Source organism: Trachurus trachurus (genome assembly GCF_905171665.1).
Source record: "Trachurus trachurus genome assembly, chromosome: 23".
NCBI lineage: Eukaryota > Metazoa > Chordata > Actinopteri > Carangiformes > Carangidae > Trachurus > Trachurus trachurus.
In genome coordinates this window covers 12703902-12719987 of record NC_139912.1, presented here as the reverse complement: position 1 = coordinate 12719987, position 16086 = coordinate 12703902, and the positions used below count along the sequence as shown (strand labels likewise).

At 43.0% G+C, this 16086-nt stretch overlaps 1 protein-coding gene across 2 annotated transcripts in view; it reads left to right on the top strand.

The window, feature by feature from the left end:
- Window positions 1-14933, top strand: part of ptpn12 (protein tyrosine phosphatase non-receptor type 12) — a 46062-nt gene extending 31129 nt beyond the window's left edge. Inside the window, exons 13-17 of one of the 2 annotated variants that reach the window (XM_083999616.1) lie at window positions 4841-5030; window positions 5971-6955; window positions 13262-13315; window positions 13827-13910; window positions 14293-14933. In XM_083999616.1, coding sequence (XP_083855742.1) covers window positions 4841-5030; window positions 5971-6955; window positions 13262-13315; window positions 13827-13910; window positions 14293-14354 — 1375 coding nt within the window. In that variant the 3' untranslated portion in view covers window positions 14355-14933. Of the gene's footprint in view, window positions 1-4840; window positions 5031-5970; window positions 6956-13261; window positions 13316-13826; window positions 13915-14292 lie in introns of both variants that reach the window. The other variant, XM_083999617.1, reaches the window with a different exon arrangement.
- Window positions 14934-16086: the final 1153 nt, after the last annotated feature.

Below are 16086 nucleotides of genomic sequence, written 5' to 3'. Positions count from 1 at the left end.
ATGTCCCATTTGACAGCGTTTAGCGTGTTAACGTGTGAATCATCCATGTGCTTGGATTTATATTTATATTTTTATCTTTAATCTTCGTCTTAGTTTGATGTCCACTTCTGAAGTTAGTAGATAGATAGATAGATAGATAGATAGATAGATAGATAGATAGATAGATAGATAGATAGATAGATAGATAGATAGATAGATAGATAGATAGATAGATAGATAGATAGATAGATAGATAGTTATTCATCCTGAAGAAAATATAAAATAGAAGAAAATACAAATAAAATAAGAAATATATGATAAAAGATATCCTACAATGTCTAAAACAGTAAAAATAGACACTACTGGTGCAAAGGAACAGCCGAGACATAAGTTAAATACAGTGCTGCATAATTTGAATGCAATACAATACATAATCATTTGCTGACTCTGTGTTGCTCTCGCTTACCGCACTAAAATTATCTCGCTCTTTCTTCATTTGTCTGCTTGTACGAGCCGGCTGGATGGGAAAGCAAACATTTTTCAGAGGTCCTAATTTTGGGATGTAGCTGCAAGTGATCTGTTTACTGCAAATCCGTTTCTTTCCTGTCCTAAGTAAAACATACAAATTTGAGCTTGGAAACGCTGCCAAAATAGGAAGTGTTCCTAGAAGTGGGTCACGCAGCCTCGACGCCGGTCAGGAGTGTATGTATGGGTGTCTCTCTTTCTCTCTGCTCGTCTCACTCGGTTTCCTAAAGAAATAATGTCAAGGCCTAGTTTGAGCCTGAGAGTATTCTAGTGATGGTTAGAGCTATTTTTACCAGCATAGTCCACATTCTGCCGGTCACACTCCCCCCTGGGTCACTTTAAGGGGTAGGGGTGTGTGTGTCGGGGGGGATTTTTGTGTATTTGAACGAGATGGAGGGAGATAATACAGGAACTCTACAATGAGATGTTCACAGATACTTAGTCATGAAGTTTTACATACATAGACCCACACATTCACAGCCACACCCCGAAGAGTTCACGTCCTCTACTGCTACTGTCAGTATCGACCGCGTGTGTTGATTGAAAGCAGTCAACTAGCAGGAGGTGGCATTTAATGTGGCTTCAGTCAAGTATTAAAAAAAAAAAAAAAGTTCATATTGATTCATATTCTTATTCCTCACTCACACTGCGGTGCCAGATTGATTCAGATTCAGACCTGTGCCCACACAAGAGGTTTACAAGAGGTTACAAAGTCCACTGCTCAAATTTAGATAAATCCACAATCCATTATCAAGAAAAAAAAAAGTTCAAGGTTGAATCCCAAAATGTATCAAAATGAAGGAAAAAAATAGAAATTCACCTAAGATTAAAATTACTTTTAAGGTCTGGTTTAAGTTTCTGGTTGTTCTCTTGTTTTGCCTGTGGGATTTAAAAAAAAAAAAAAAAAAAAAGCCAGTTTAGTGTGTGTTATAATCCTACAAAACATCTTGGATATAAACCCAAACCCGATGTTTCTGTAATCTGTGTATTGTGATTCATGAATTAATACATTCCAGAGGTGTGTTTTGAGTTCGGCTCTGAGGAGACGCGGCTCTTCATCTGAGACAACTGAGGCCTCATTGTTGGAAGTGGTGCGCGTCTCCTGTTGCAGCTTTTGCAGCACTTGTTAACATTGTGAAGCAGTTAATTCGTATGATTTGCAGACAGTCAGATAGATAATAATCCAACCCGGTGGGCAGAAACACACATTTGCTCAAGCTGTGTGTGGTTTGTGTGTGTGTGTGGAGTTTGCTGCTTTTCTTGCCTGCGTGTGTGTGTGTGAATGTAGCCGTGGACCAGGATGTGTCTCTCTGAGCTCCATCCCCTCCTGTGTGTGCATGCACGTCCCACTGTGAACCAGCGCACTGATTAAAAATGCAGCATCTTCCCTCTGGAGTACATATGTGGAGGGCACAGTGCACTTGTCGTGTGAGCGTGTGCGAGTTTGTGCATTTATTTATGAGTGTGGGCGGTGTTATTACATAAATTTCAAGTTCCTCTGAAGGCGTGTGCACACATTTGTGTTTATGCGTGGGAGTTTAGGTTGCATATGTGTACCTAATGTGTGTGTGTGTATGTGTTCAGGGTTAGCTCCGAAGTGTGTCACCGGCGTGCAAGAACGCGATGGATAGTTGTAGTGTTTTTATGCTTAAGGGCAAAAGGAGAACAACAGGAGCGTATGGTTAGTTTTGTAGTTTGCAGCTCTTTGAAGTGTTGGAGAATCGTTCCCACTTCTTAGAGATCTTGTCTTTTTTACACAGCAGCTTTTTTATAGCTTTAAGGGGAACATTTTGATTCCAACTGCAGTAATATAAGACATGAATATAAACATTTTATGGCTGTGAATGAGACTTTTTATGGCTGTGAATGAGACTTAAAGTGAGCTTTTACTGATTGAAGGTGTCAGAAGTGAGTTAGTTTGACATGATGTGGACACAGCTTGTTTTAATGCGTCTGCTCAGGTCTTGTCAGGGATACACAATATTGGATTTTTGCTGATATCCAGTGTCAATATGTTCAAACTCATTTAGGCTGTCTGACGATGTCAATGCTGATATAATGCACAATATTTCTCCAGTAGTGCATACATACTACGTGCTGGCCTGGGGGTCATTAAGAGCTACTGTATCAGACTGGTCATGATGATGTCACCATTAATAGTCTGAGTCATTATCGGCCGATACAGATGAAGTAATGTGTGTCCCAAATTCTTCTGAGAAATTGAGATCATGTGATGGTGAACTTAAAAACATATCAAAATTAAAGGTTATAGTTGTAATAACAGTGCTGACAAATAGACAGTTTGAAAAAGTTGAGTGTGTGTGTTTGTCAGTGAAAGTCATCGGTGAGTTAAACAGAAAGTTTTGAAGCTGTTTCTTAGTAACACTTCCCCCTTCATGGAAACACTACTACTCTTCTCACTTCTTGGAAACCCACATCATATGTTTTTTTTATGGGTGCTCATAACCTCAATTTGCTTTATGCATGTTGATATACTACTTATTTGTTTTTGCGGTGGCTTATTAGTGTTTGCTCCTGTAACAGCTCAGCGTCCCCCTTAGGAATCATTAAAATTTCATCTCATCTCATCTTTAGAGGGATTCGGGGCCTGAATAAACTCTGTGGCATCTGAATGATTCATATCCCCATGGAAACAATGGGCACCAAATGGGAATCATCTGTGTTACTGTTAAATATGTCTTTTGCTTGCTCAGGCAAAGGAGGATGATATAGAGGAAGTGAGTCTCATGGGTATTTGTGCATTTTTTATTATTGGAAACTCCAAAGGAATAATGATGTTCCAGTTTAAATGATCAGAGGAGTTGCCAGTAAGTGAATTATAAGAAAGACCAGAGAGACTGCTGGTTTGTAAGGTGCTGTTAGATCCTGCTATATATATTTCTTTGTCATTAAATTTGATTAAAATCAAAACTTAATAGGACATAATAAACAAAAATAAACATGTTATTTAATGACTTCTGTCTACACTGAGGCGCTATATGAGGAAACCTACAGTAGCCTACAACTGCAACTCCAAGTTGCTCAAGAAAAGGAAATCCCCCGTTCTTCTATCTTGCAACTTCTCGCCGTGTCTGACTTTTCTGTCTGTCTGCGTGCATGTGTGTGTGTTTGTGTGTGTGTGTGTGCGCGCAGTCAGTCATATGTTAGGCTCCTGCCTCAAGCATAGCACATCACCACATCCTTTCACTGTATCTCTGTGTGTTTATATATTTGCATGCATATGGAATATGTATATTTTAGTGTAGTGGAACAATATCTTATAATGTATCAATTTCCATTCCCGAGTGGCTGCCTTTTGTCATAACCTCAATATCCTGTATGTAATTCGCACGCCTACGCTGTGTGTATCTATAGGTGGGTTATTGTGAGTGCACGGTAAGCATGCTACAAAAATACACAGCACTCAACATGTGGGTGACTGTTGCTCAAGTACAAATCAGTCTTTATGCAGAGAGGAGAATTAAATGTTCTTTGAACACCATGTCCTTGGCATGGACCAGAAAGGCCTCCATAGTTTGCTGCATAGATTCTAATCAAATACAATAGACTAGGAAAAAATACCACACTTGAATATCCCCTTGGGAAAACTGTCTCAGACTTTGCTCAGTTGAAAAACATTAGACACAATATGCAACTCGTGCACAGGATAAACATTGCAGTGCTGATACAGATTCATTTCTTTTTGTTTTCTTCACATCAAAAGACCGCGTCCACGTTAAATCCACGAAAAGCAGGTGACTCCAAACACAGAGGACCTGCGTTTGTGTCCAGTTTGTCTGCTGTGTGGACATATTGCCTCACTTTTTCAAACCCTGCCATCTAGTGGCGGAAACCCCGACATGAGCAGCAATGAGCCGCCTTTGAATTTAATAGAAGTTTGTTTCATCATCTGGGTTTCGTCACTCCTTTAGATGGAGAATAATTTAAACCTCTGTTCAGATGTCTGTATGATGTCTGCCTAGCATGATGAAACCTTTGCCTTTTCATCACTTTCATTTTCTAAATGGTGTTCTCGCAACTTTTGATTTAAGCCGCTTTTGGCCCTTTTTTTTTCTTTTTAACTCAAGCAAACGGCCCAGTTTTGTAGTTCAGTATTGAAACATCTTTAATAATAGAGCAAAAGCAAAATATGTGGGAATCAAAATCAAAATCAATGCCTTTATGTTTGTGAATGTGCAGTTTTGGCGTGTTAATAGCACCTTCACTACATATTGAGGCGTTATTAGATAACATCAAAAGCTAAAGTTAGATCCATTCAGAGAAAACCTTGTCTGTCGTCCTGTTAACCGAGCTCACTCTCTTTCTTTCTTTCTAGTTCCCAGGCGGAGGGCGACGTTAAGGAAGAGATTCTCCAACCCCCGGAGCCTCACCCCGTACCCCCCATCCTGACCCCGTCTCCTCCCTCGGCCTTCCCCACCGTCACCAACGTACGGCAGGACAACGACCGCTACCACCCCAAACCTCTCATACACGTCCTGGCTACGGCGCAGCAGAACGTGACACAGGTAGAAAGTAGAAAAAGACAAGTAAATTATACATGGGAGATCTGTCCACGTAGGTGTGTACGGTTCTCTGTGAGGACCTGTAGCTTTACACTCACAGATCCCCGTATCCAGAGTAATGCAGGGTTCCCACGTCTCCTGGAAAACCTGGAAAATCTGGAATATTGTTAACCAATTTTCCAAGGAAAACACATGGAAATGAGAAAAAAAGTCAAATGTCCTGGAAGAGCTGCAGTGGTCCTGGAAAATGATTTATTGACTCCACCAAGGATTTCTTTTCCAAATAAGTGCCTAGCAAGAAAACTAGCAACTTTGTAGTGATGAGTGTCTCCTCTGCTGAGTGACAGATAGAGGAGCAGCAGAGAGCTGTAAAACAACATGTTTGCATTGTTATATGATAAAAATGTCATAATTTCTAAGCATATAAGAGATTATTTCATAGATAAATAAGTGAGCCATAGACTGCACATCTTTAAATCAGACTTCTGGGGGGAGAGAGAAGAATAAACTTAGAAACAAACTTGTTAAATGTACAAAATCAGTCGAAAAAATTACTTCTCCAAAGCATGAATGGAGCGGGGGATGTATTAGTGTATGGTATAATAACATTTCTGTCATACTAGCAGCTGGAAATGTCGTGGAAAGTGATTTCAAGAAAAGAGTGGGAACCCTGTAACGTAGGTGGATGTGAAAAGACATAATAATGAAACTCAACTGTGCAAGATTGAGTCAGAGCTCCTTTTGACCAGTTATGTACATCAGTCCCATCACTACAGACTTCAGTAGAAGTGAGTGGGAGATGTGTGACAATTCATAGGACAGATGTGTGATTCCAGTTTTTAATATCATGTTTTTTTTGGGGGGGGGGGTGGTATCTGCGTGATGTTGCACTTTTTAAAAGGTTATTAAACGCCTTGTTTCTTCACTTTCTTTTCCCTTTCAGAATAAAGACGTGGACAAGCAGCAGAACCAGTCAGAACCCAGTCCAAACAAACAGACCAGTCCCTCGGAGCAGAAGGACCAAGATCTAGAAAGTCGAAAACAGCAGACGCAGGTCTCCAATCTGGATCTCAACGAGAACTACAACAACAAATTGTCTTCGGCGTCAACGAAATCCGAATCGGGCCAAAGCCAGACTCAGACCTCCTCCTCCTCGCCCCTCTCCCCGGTCCTTGAATGTTCTGGCGCTCCTCGGATCGAGAGGAAGCTCAGCATTGAGATTAAAAAGGTGCCGTTGCAGGAAGGACCTCGTAGCTTTGACACTTCTCCTTCGATGGGAGTGGCGTGCGGGCTCGCCGGCGCCGGCGGCTCGGCCAACAGCGGGGGGATGCTGCAGAGAGGCCACGCCTTCAAAGCTCGCTCCGGCCAGTCCCTGCTGACGTCTAGCTCCTCGCTGTCGGAGGACTCGGGCACGGAGGGGGGAGCGGGCGGGGAGGGTCCCGCGGATGCCGCCGCCGCCGCCGCCCCCCCGACCAGACCGAACCACCTCCCCGTGAAGAGCGGAGAGAAGGCGGAGCCGCTGGCGGGGGAGCGGGGAGAGGCGAAGGCCGGTCACGCGGCGTGGGCTCAACCCTGCAACAGCCCGGAAAAACATTTCCCAAAGACCGCCTCCTCCTCCTCTTCCTCCTCGGAGCGCGTGGCGCCGTCGTCGTCCTCCTCCTCCCACCTCTCCTCCTCCTCTTCCTCCTCCTCCTCCACCCCCGTTAGGACTGCCCTGAGTTTCACCAACCCCCTGCACTCCGATAACTCGGACGAGGAGGGGGACGGGGAGATGTCCGGGGGGAAGGACGGCTCTCGCACTAGTGTATCCACGGCGACGGCCATGGTAACCGCATCCCCTCAACACGGAGACCAGCTGCCGGTCAGGAAGGTGCTGCCGATGTCGATCGCAGGGCACAGCTCGCCATCGCCGCCCGCAACCACAGCAAGTACGTCCATCTACCGCCTCAACCGAATGAGCCGAGCTGCTTCTCTCACTGTCAATTAACTCTCACTCTTAACCAATCGACTAAGAAACCAACAAATTAACCATGAAGGTCGTCAGATTAGTGAACAACTTGATTCCCTTGCTTCAGATGAATCAATAACAAGTTAAATAGTCAGGTAAATTACCTCAGAAATAATCCAAACAGCACTTAATTAACTCAACTGAACCCTGAAATCCAGCGCAGCTCAGTTCTAACGAGACTGGTCGAGTTCTTCTCCTTTAAAGGGATTGTTCAACATTTTGGCAAATTGGCCCATTGCCATAATCCCTATAGTATTAGCAGTCGGTTCATTACCCTTAATTGTTGGTGCAAGCTATTTTTAGAATGGCGGAGCAGAGCCGTGAGCTGCTCAGAGCTACGCTAAGGAGGCGAATGGGATTTTTTTAGGTTTCCCTCATCAAACTCATCAAATACACAATCCAACAACTCCAAAACGCTCTGGTGGACAAGTTGTGACCTGTACATTCACCACGCTATGAGATAATAACAAAGCGTTACGATACAGAGTTGTTTTCGAGGTAAAATTCATGCAAAACCGCTGATGCGCGTTCCTGTCCCGGGCAGTTTTTCGGCAGTCTCTGCATTTGCCTCGAAAACAACTCGGTCTCGTAATGTTCCGAGTTTGATGAGGAAAACGAAGAAATCCCATGAGCCTCCTTAGCGTAGCTCTGAGCAGCTCACAACTCTGCTCCGTCCGTCTAAAAATAGCTTGCACCGACAAAATGTTGAACTATCCCTTTAAACGCCGGCAAAGGCACAAAGAGTAACTCTGACAACCTGTCCTTATTATCCCAGCTCACACATGTTCAGGGAGAAAAAACCACACGGTAGAGTCATTTTCTGGGTCAGTGAGGAGACAGAGGTCGCAGACAGACCACATGCTAATGATAAGTTTTATCTGTCAACACATAAGACTCGCTGGGTTACACGGTTCTGACTGTCAGGAGGGTGGGAGGGGGAAGTTTGAAGCAGGGAAGAGAGAGAGAGGGAGAAAAAAGAAATGAATAAGAGGGAAAAAAACAGACGGGGTCAGTGAGATAGTTTCCAGTGAGGCTCATATAAAGCATGACTGTATAACAAATTGGTTGGTTTGCGAGGAATGCTGCAAATGTTAACAGGCAAACATCTGTCAAAACAACTCTTCTCTTCCAGCTTGTGTGTGTGTGTGTATGAATCTGCAAACAGGAGGAAGAATGAGAGAGATCCTGTTTGTATATGTGTGTGTTTTGTTTCACCGCGGTTGTGAGTGTGGACCGCGTGTGTGCATGTTGGATGGTGAAGGATCAACACTGCATGATGCTGACAAACACACACCTCTGTGCACGTTGGGTTGAGCAGAGCAGTGTCACACACCGTCTGGTTTCCGCGAGCGTCACTCTCACTATCGCTGAACGACGAGGTTTCTGAGGGGAACGGCGGCGGCGACGTCGTGCCCCCTCCTCCGCTGATCTTTGATTTCAAAATCGGGAGATTCTGAAATCTGATTCTTGCTGTGATTTGCGGCCGATGTGAGACGGAGCGGATTGAACTGGACTTTGCCTTGGGACAGTTTTGATCTTGAATGGCCCCTGGATGAAATAACTCTTCTGCATTTTTAGATATTTGGACGAAACTATGAGGAGACATGATGCGAGTTGGCCGGCAGTGCACTTCAAATTAAAAAAAAAATTGGAATCAGAAGAAACACCACTCTTTAGTTTAAGTAAATTATTCTGTCTTTAAATTATACATAGACTTTAACTCAAACGGAAATAATTTTCAGTAACACAACCAGTTTATTCGTGTTTTTCATGAGTAGCCATGCCATTTGTAAAATCTTGTAAGTGGTCAGCACAAGCAGCTTAAACACACATCGCTTTCTCCAGATTAGAAAAGGAATTAATTCCCAGAATAATTTGGAAAATGTGTGGAGGTGGAGCTCAACACGCAGTCTGCTCAGAGTGGCCTGCTTTCAGGCTGTTACAGTTTGCAACATCAGAGAAAGACAAGAAAAATCATAAACTCTTACAGACAGGGCCGTTGTATAGGGGAGAAAGGTGATGATAATTCTAGGGGCCCAGCGCCCAGTAGGGCCCACAAAAAAAAACCCAGTAGTCTAATCTTTGAATGACTGAATTATTCTGCATAAGACCCTGACTAGTACTCATAGTAATGCTGCATTAGCATCAAAACAAAGTAGGCTAAATAAAAAATGATAATACATACGTAGTCTAAGAAAAAAAGTGGAAAAGTCAGGGGCCCACTTTAGTATTCTTTCAGGGGGCCCAGAATTCCTAGCAACGGCCCTGTTTACAGATTACACTGGCGTAGTGATGTTAGTCTCATTCTTTGTTTAAATCAACAGCTATAAACACTGAGAAACTGTCAGAACAAAATTATTATTAACATAATCTGATTGTCTTAAAAAATCAAACTGAGTTTAAATCTTATCTTGGCTATTTAAATGTCTGGCCTCTTGCATCGTGCTCTCCTCAAGTGTCTCCAGTATTTAAAACTAAATGCAGACATATCTGCTTCACAGCCCTGACGTGGTCTGTCTTCGGTCTGCTTGGCTTTCTGGCTCATTATTTGTCCAGGCTGTGGTGGCGCTTTGTATAATCGGCCATGAAAAAGCTAACGGCTGCTGTTTGATCGGTTGCAAGAATCTAATGACTGCCTGTTTGTTGATGAGTCGCACTGAGCAAATTGCCGCTTTGTGGTTGGTCGAGGGGGGAAGCTGGTGGCTGCTTGTGTTTGCTTGTTTTTAGCGGTTGCACTGTCAATAAATCAATCCATATTGATTGAGCACATTTTAAATTGTCTCACATGTCGGTGACAAACAGCATTATAAACACAACATTGGAATCAATACCAGAGTTATAGAGGGATACAGAGATATAGGTGAAAATGTCATTAGATTTATAGGAAAGGCAATTATAGACATGAAAACATACTGATTAAAAACTATGTTTGGCTACCAATATAATAATCAATATTAAGTAACTAATTATTCACTCATAATATTGCTTATAAGCAGTTGTCGCATCTGTTAAATTAATTTAAAACCTGACAAAAAAGCAGTATTTAAAAGCAGATTTATACGTTGCATGTGTCTGTAACAACACTGAGAATAACTGATTATTCTGTTTATTCTACTAAGATTTATTCTGTAATTGCACTGAACGAGTTCAGGAGCAGCAACAACATGTCGTCTTTGTTGACTCTTCCTCTTGTCGCTTCTGGTGACGTTTAACCTGCTGCTGCAGTCGCCTAATGTTTTCCTTCAAACGGTGCAAAGCCTCGATTAACTAGAATCGAATTCAGGCCGTCATTAAGACGAATGTTACACAATCCAAGGCTGTTCGATTGGATAGATAGATCAGCTTCAAATTAGTTGCTGAGCTGCTGCAGTTTCTAGCTAAAGAAGTGATAATCAGATTAGAGCCAAGGCAGCTGTAGTCCAGAGTGTGTAGAGATACCACAACAGAGGACACAGTGGAGTTGGCGTGAAGGTCTGGGAGTGAATCTAAAACTTCCACCAAGAGGAGAAACATAGATCGTCTTTACCAGTGAATGAGGCTCATATTTTAAAATGGCGGCATTATAGTCGGAGCCTCTGAGTAAATTTCAGTCTGCATGATCAGGACAGAATATAATTTAGAGGTCAAGCGAGAAGGAGACAAGTTAATCTCATGGTCCATAATAAGGTCATTAATATGAAATGTCATCCTGGATATTGGCCTCGCATTAAAAAGAGCCGCAGCAGATTTCAGGTAACTTTCCATCAGATAGAACCACACAGGCCAGTTATTATTGTCGGCTAAATCACGCCAAGCTGAGATAATTGAGTTTCTATGGTAAACAGGTGGGATTGTATCATAATAACAGACAGTAGAGGATGAAAGGTCATCGTGGTCTCTGGTCTAACTGCTGAGTTTGGGTGAAGCAGAAGCAGAACTGAAGCAGCTGGGACTCAAAACAGGATAATTTTTCCTTATTAACGCGTTCCCCGTGCATTGATTCCCTCTCGCAACGCGCTGCAGCAGGAGCTAATCGTAATGACCTGCGGGTAATTATCCAGTGCAGCGTAGAAAAGCGATGTCCTCAGAGATGGAGATCGTCAAACGATAGTCCATCTGATGAGGAGAAGCAAGGAAATGTAATTAGAGCTGTCTGGAGCATGTCAGTGATTTTAGCGGTCATGCCAGAAACCAATGACTGCTGATACACATACACTGGTTAATAAAAGCACAGTGGCTGCCCATCTAGTATTATTTATCACCACTTTTCCTCCGACCACACTTACTTTACATGTCTGAGACAGTTTGTAGCATCAGTGTCAGTGTTGTTACAGAGCATCTGCAAATCCACCTGCATCTGTTACACAGAGCACTGGTGATACTGAGAGATGATCAACATCAACCGTGAGAATAAATATGTGAATCTTTGCAAAGAAAGAGAAAAAATAAATCAAATTGCTGTATCTTATCTTATTAAGTGCATGATTTTATAGATTAATAATTCCCACGCACTGTATTAATACTTAATACTCAATAATATCAAAAAACAAACTATACATGTATTTCATATTAAACAACTCGGAAAATAGCTTTTAAAACTTAATTACAACAGCACATGTATTAGATTTAAAACTTCAAAGTACTGCTTTGTTAAAACAACAACCTAAGCACAGTTTAGTTTAATGTATGCTTTACCAGTGAACATTAATAACAATAAATATAAAACATAAAAATGTTATTTATATTTTAAGACAGAAAATAAACACATCTTTTTCTCTTTCATTATTTACTACTGACTTATTCAAGAGAGACATTTAATATATTTGCATAAATCCGTTGTGGAACAAACACAATGTTTCCCTTCAAACTGTAAACATGGTACAGGTACAGGCAGCTGTCTACAAACTGATTCATCCTCACATAAAGTCATAATATCAATATTAATATTGTATGAAATCTGCCTCTGATCAGCTTTTAAACAGATGTAACGGCGCCAAAGCTCCTTGTTGTCACAGAGCAGTTGCGTATTGTCGAGGACTTTGTGTTATCTGATTATCAGAAGGATCAAACACTTGTGCTACGATGAGCTTTCCTCTGTCTCTGTGTCGATCTCTTGTCTCTCCTCCTCCGGTCTGTCATTAACGCTGCTTCTCATGTGACCTCTGACCTTTTAACCCAGACTGCTGGGACAGCGACGACTCCCCTCCCCCCCTCCCTGCGAGAACCCCCGAGTCCTTCATACTGGCCACAGGTGCGTTGTGCATTGGGTCCGAGCTCACAGGTGTGTTTCTTTTTGGATCCACTGGCTCGCCTCGCCTGGCTCCGTGTTATTGGTCGACTCCAAACAAGCTGGAACTGATCAATGATCGATTAGGAACCAGAAGGGGGGGAAAAAAAGCACAAATCAATACGAGTCTTTGTATTAAAAACACAAAAGGTAACCAGGTAATCCAGTTGTGTTGTTGTTGCTGTGTCCATGTAGGTGGTAGCTGCTGTATTGCTTATTGTTTTATTTCCAAGGGAACTCTTTTGGTTGTTTGATCCAGTCGCCGCTGATCCGAGCAAATCCGTATTTACCTCAGATTTTCTTTTTCCCATTTTGTACCTGCTCCTTCAGTTGTTTGAACAGCTAGTAGCGGCTCAGTCTCTCTCATCCGCACTTCAAACAGACAGACGGATGCGCACACTGCAGGTATCAGGCCTGCGACCTCTCTTTCACACCACAAGTCTCTTTAATAACTTCCACCGGCTCGCTGCCTTCTGCTCAGTTTTGTTTTTCCCCCGTGCAGCACATTTCAACCAACCACCAGCACACAATTTGTGTTAGAAGACGAACAGAGGCTTTATCAGCGTTACAACACTGGAGGGCAGCATTAGCTTTTTCAGATCTGCAGTAGCTTGTGTGCGTGTGTGCAGAAGATCATATTAGAAACTGGTCACAGTCAGAGTTAATTGTTTTTTGGAGTCATTTCTAAAAGGTCACAGCTCTCACCTGTGTTCACTGCTACAGAGACGACACTCATTCTGAACATCTTGTACTGTTATATGGACATAAAATAAAAAGTGGATGTTGTGTTGCAGAAGTGTGGAGATTAAAGGCCGAGTGATGAAGTGAGATGGAAAAAGCTACCGTGTGTTTGAAAGGAAACGTGTGTGTGACTGTGCGTCTCATTGTGCTTCATGTGTGCGGCTTCACCTTCAGTCATCAGCTCATCTAATCCACTACTTCCCTCTTGCTCTCCGCCAGACCCCACGGAGGTGAGGACGTCAGCCTCGGCCGAATGGAGCGGCTCGCACACAGGTACGAACACACACATCGAGACACTTGTTTTTTTTTGTGTTTTTTTTTTTTTTTTTAAATGACATGTTCACAGCATTTAGTCAGCAGAGCAGAGGAGGAGACAGGCCGTCAGTGTTTTACAAATTAGCCGGCGCTCGATAAGACTGACAGCATTTGTCAGGAGGGCAGCTGTAAGAGCCAGAGACTGATAAAAAAAAAAGAAAAAGAAAAAACCTCTATAGAGAGGTGAAATGAAAAATGTGTGTATATGCTTATCCGCACTACGAGGACTGTGGGATGATGGTTACTACCAATTTATTGCCTCAGTGGTTCCTGTGAGACGGAGAGAGAATACTCAAAAGAGAATAACTTGGATTCTGCGACGGTTTTTCTTTCACTTGTTCTGAATAAAACTCTTTATAATTTACCGATCTGGGTTCAAGTGTTATACAACAACACGTAGATCACTCATACGCACTCTGTGTTTCCACTCCATTAACCTGTGTTTGTGTGTGTGTGTGTGTGTGTGTAGATGTGTCAGACTGCGTTAAGAAGACGTCTCCAGCTGACCCTGCAGCTGCTGGCACCACGGCAACAGACAGCAAGGCAGACTTGGGTGGGTAAGTCTGCTGTCTTTCCTCCTCTCCATGTCCTGACATCTGTGATTTTTTTTTTTTTTTTTTTTTTGGGTAAAGCCGCTTTTTTTTTCCACCGTTCAGCCCTCAAGAGGAACTCGATTATTATTTTCACAAGTTAACGATTTTTCCTTTGCTGACAAACATGGTTTCTATTAATGTCATCATTTTTTTAATATATATATGTGTGTGGCACTGCTTTTTCTCTGAGCTGCGTGTGCAGAAAAAGTAAAAGTGTGATGGTTTTGAGGACTGAAGGTTCACCTGTTCTTCCTGGAGACCAAAGAAAAAAAAATCTTCACACGTTTTTGTTTTTTTATTCAACTCCAGCTAAGACCTTCCTCCTTCCTCCTCTCCTTTCAGGGTTCGGTAACCGCTGCATCCAGCCCAAAGGCCCTCGAGAACCCCCCCTGGAGTGGACATGATGGAACGATCCGTCTGCCCGTCCGCCCAACAGTGTCCTCGCCTGTCAGGAGACGGACTCTGCCGATCTCACCTGGCCGGTCCAAAAGAAAAGAAAAGAGAAAAAAAAAAAACCCAGAGTTGATAGATGCTACACAGACAGACAGCACATTGTTACATAGAAGCTCCTTCTGTGTAACCCTGTGCCAAACGGCTTGTCAAGACCGAGCTCCTCCTCCTTCTTCCTCCTCCTCCTCCTCCTCCTCCTCAGTCTTTCCTTCAAAGTGCCACTCTGTGCAAAGCGGAAGAACACTTTTACTGGTCAAGTGGCTTGTCCATTTTAGAACAAAGCCCATGTTTTCCTGTTGAGCTTGCTGATGTTAGAGGTTTTGACTTCTCTAGACGCTGACCTGGGATCAGTCTGGTTATTTCCCTGTTAACGGTTAAAGGATAATTCCTGTTTTTTTGTGTGATTTAAAAAATGCTCTTGTTTTTCTCTCCGAGCTGTAGACACATCATGAAGATTTGCCCGTTCTTAGGCTAAATGAAGAGAAATGTAGGTGTCAAATTAAGGAAAAGTGTTCTCCTCAGATTAACGGGACGAACTCTTTGTTTCATACCAAATGAGAAAAGTTACTTTTTTTTTTTGTCCTAAATCAGGAATTATCTTTAATCAGTGAAGCTACTGTGGGAATCTGATTCCTGAGGTTTAACTGAACTCCCAGAAGGTGTCTGCTTCCTCCTACTGAATGAACAACAATCTTCAAAGCGAACCTAGATAATCTGTTACCCATGATGCAACCGTTTCTGTTGGGTTTTGTACAGGTTGCCAGGGTGCTCTCTCTCTCTCTCTTTCTCTCTGTATCTCTGTCTCTCCCTCTTTCTGTGTGCTGGTGCTACATTACAAAGGATCGGCGTTGAAACGGGAACACTAGAGCTGACCGTCTCTCACCTGTGTTAACCTGCAGCGATGTCAGCTCTAGTGCTTCACATTTCTACGCTGACCTCCCTGGTTTTTTACCAGAGTCAGAGGGCCGACGTGGTTTTGGTCACTGCAGTCGGTGGTGGTCGGTTTGTCAGCAGCTTCACCAAAGAGCAGCGTTCACCCCTCTGAAAGTGTTGACCTTGGAGCAGTTAAAGGTCTGAATCCCAGTCTCTTTGGCTGAAGAAACCGTGCAACCCAGTTTCCAAACCTTAAAACACATCCAGTGGTCAAACTCGGCGTCGGCCCTTTGACTCCGGCCCTCACTGCTGGGACCATGAGCCTGCCTTAGTCCGCCCCTCAGAGAAGACAGCCAATGACAGTCCTCCTTCATTTGGCTTTTCTCCTCAGTTCATTTCTCTCTGTGTGATTTTGGCTTCTCCCGCTCTTTACTCTGGACTCTTATTTGCTCTTTTATTTCACCCCCCCCACTCCTCCTTCTCCCCCTCCTCCTCCTCCTCCTCCTCTTCCTCCTCCTCAGATGAAACCGACGTGCACGTCTTTTACTTTTGCAGCCAGTTTCCTCACAGCAGACCTCAGTGTTTGGAAGTATGAATGTCACGCATCATCTGAGACTCTCTCAGATCTGGACAGCTTGATATTTAAACCTTAACTCGTTTGGTTTCTCATCTGACGGCCGACTCGTACTTCAGCTGCTTCTGTGTGTGTGAGACAATGATCAAATAAGACTACAGCAGCTAGGGACCCAGGACTACTGTTTTCTCCTGATTTCTATTGTTCTCTGCTAACTCCTCCTTCATTAGCTACCATAA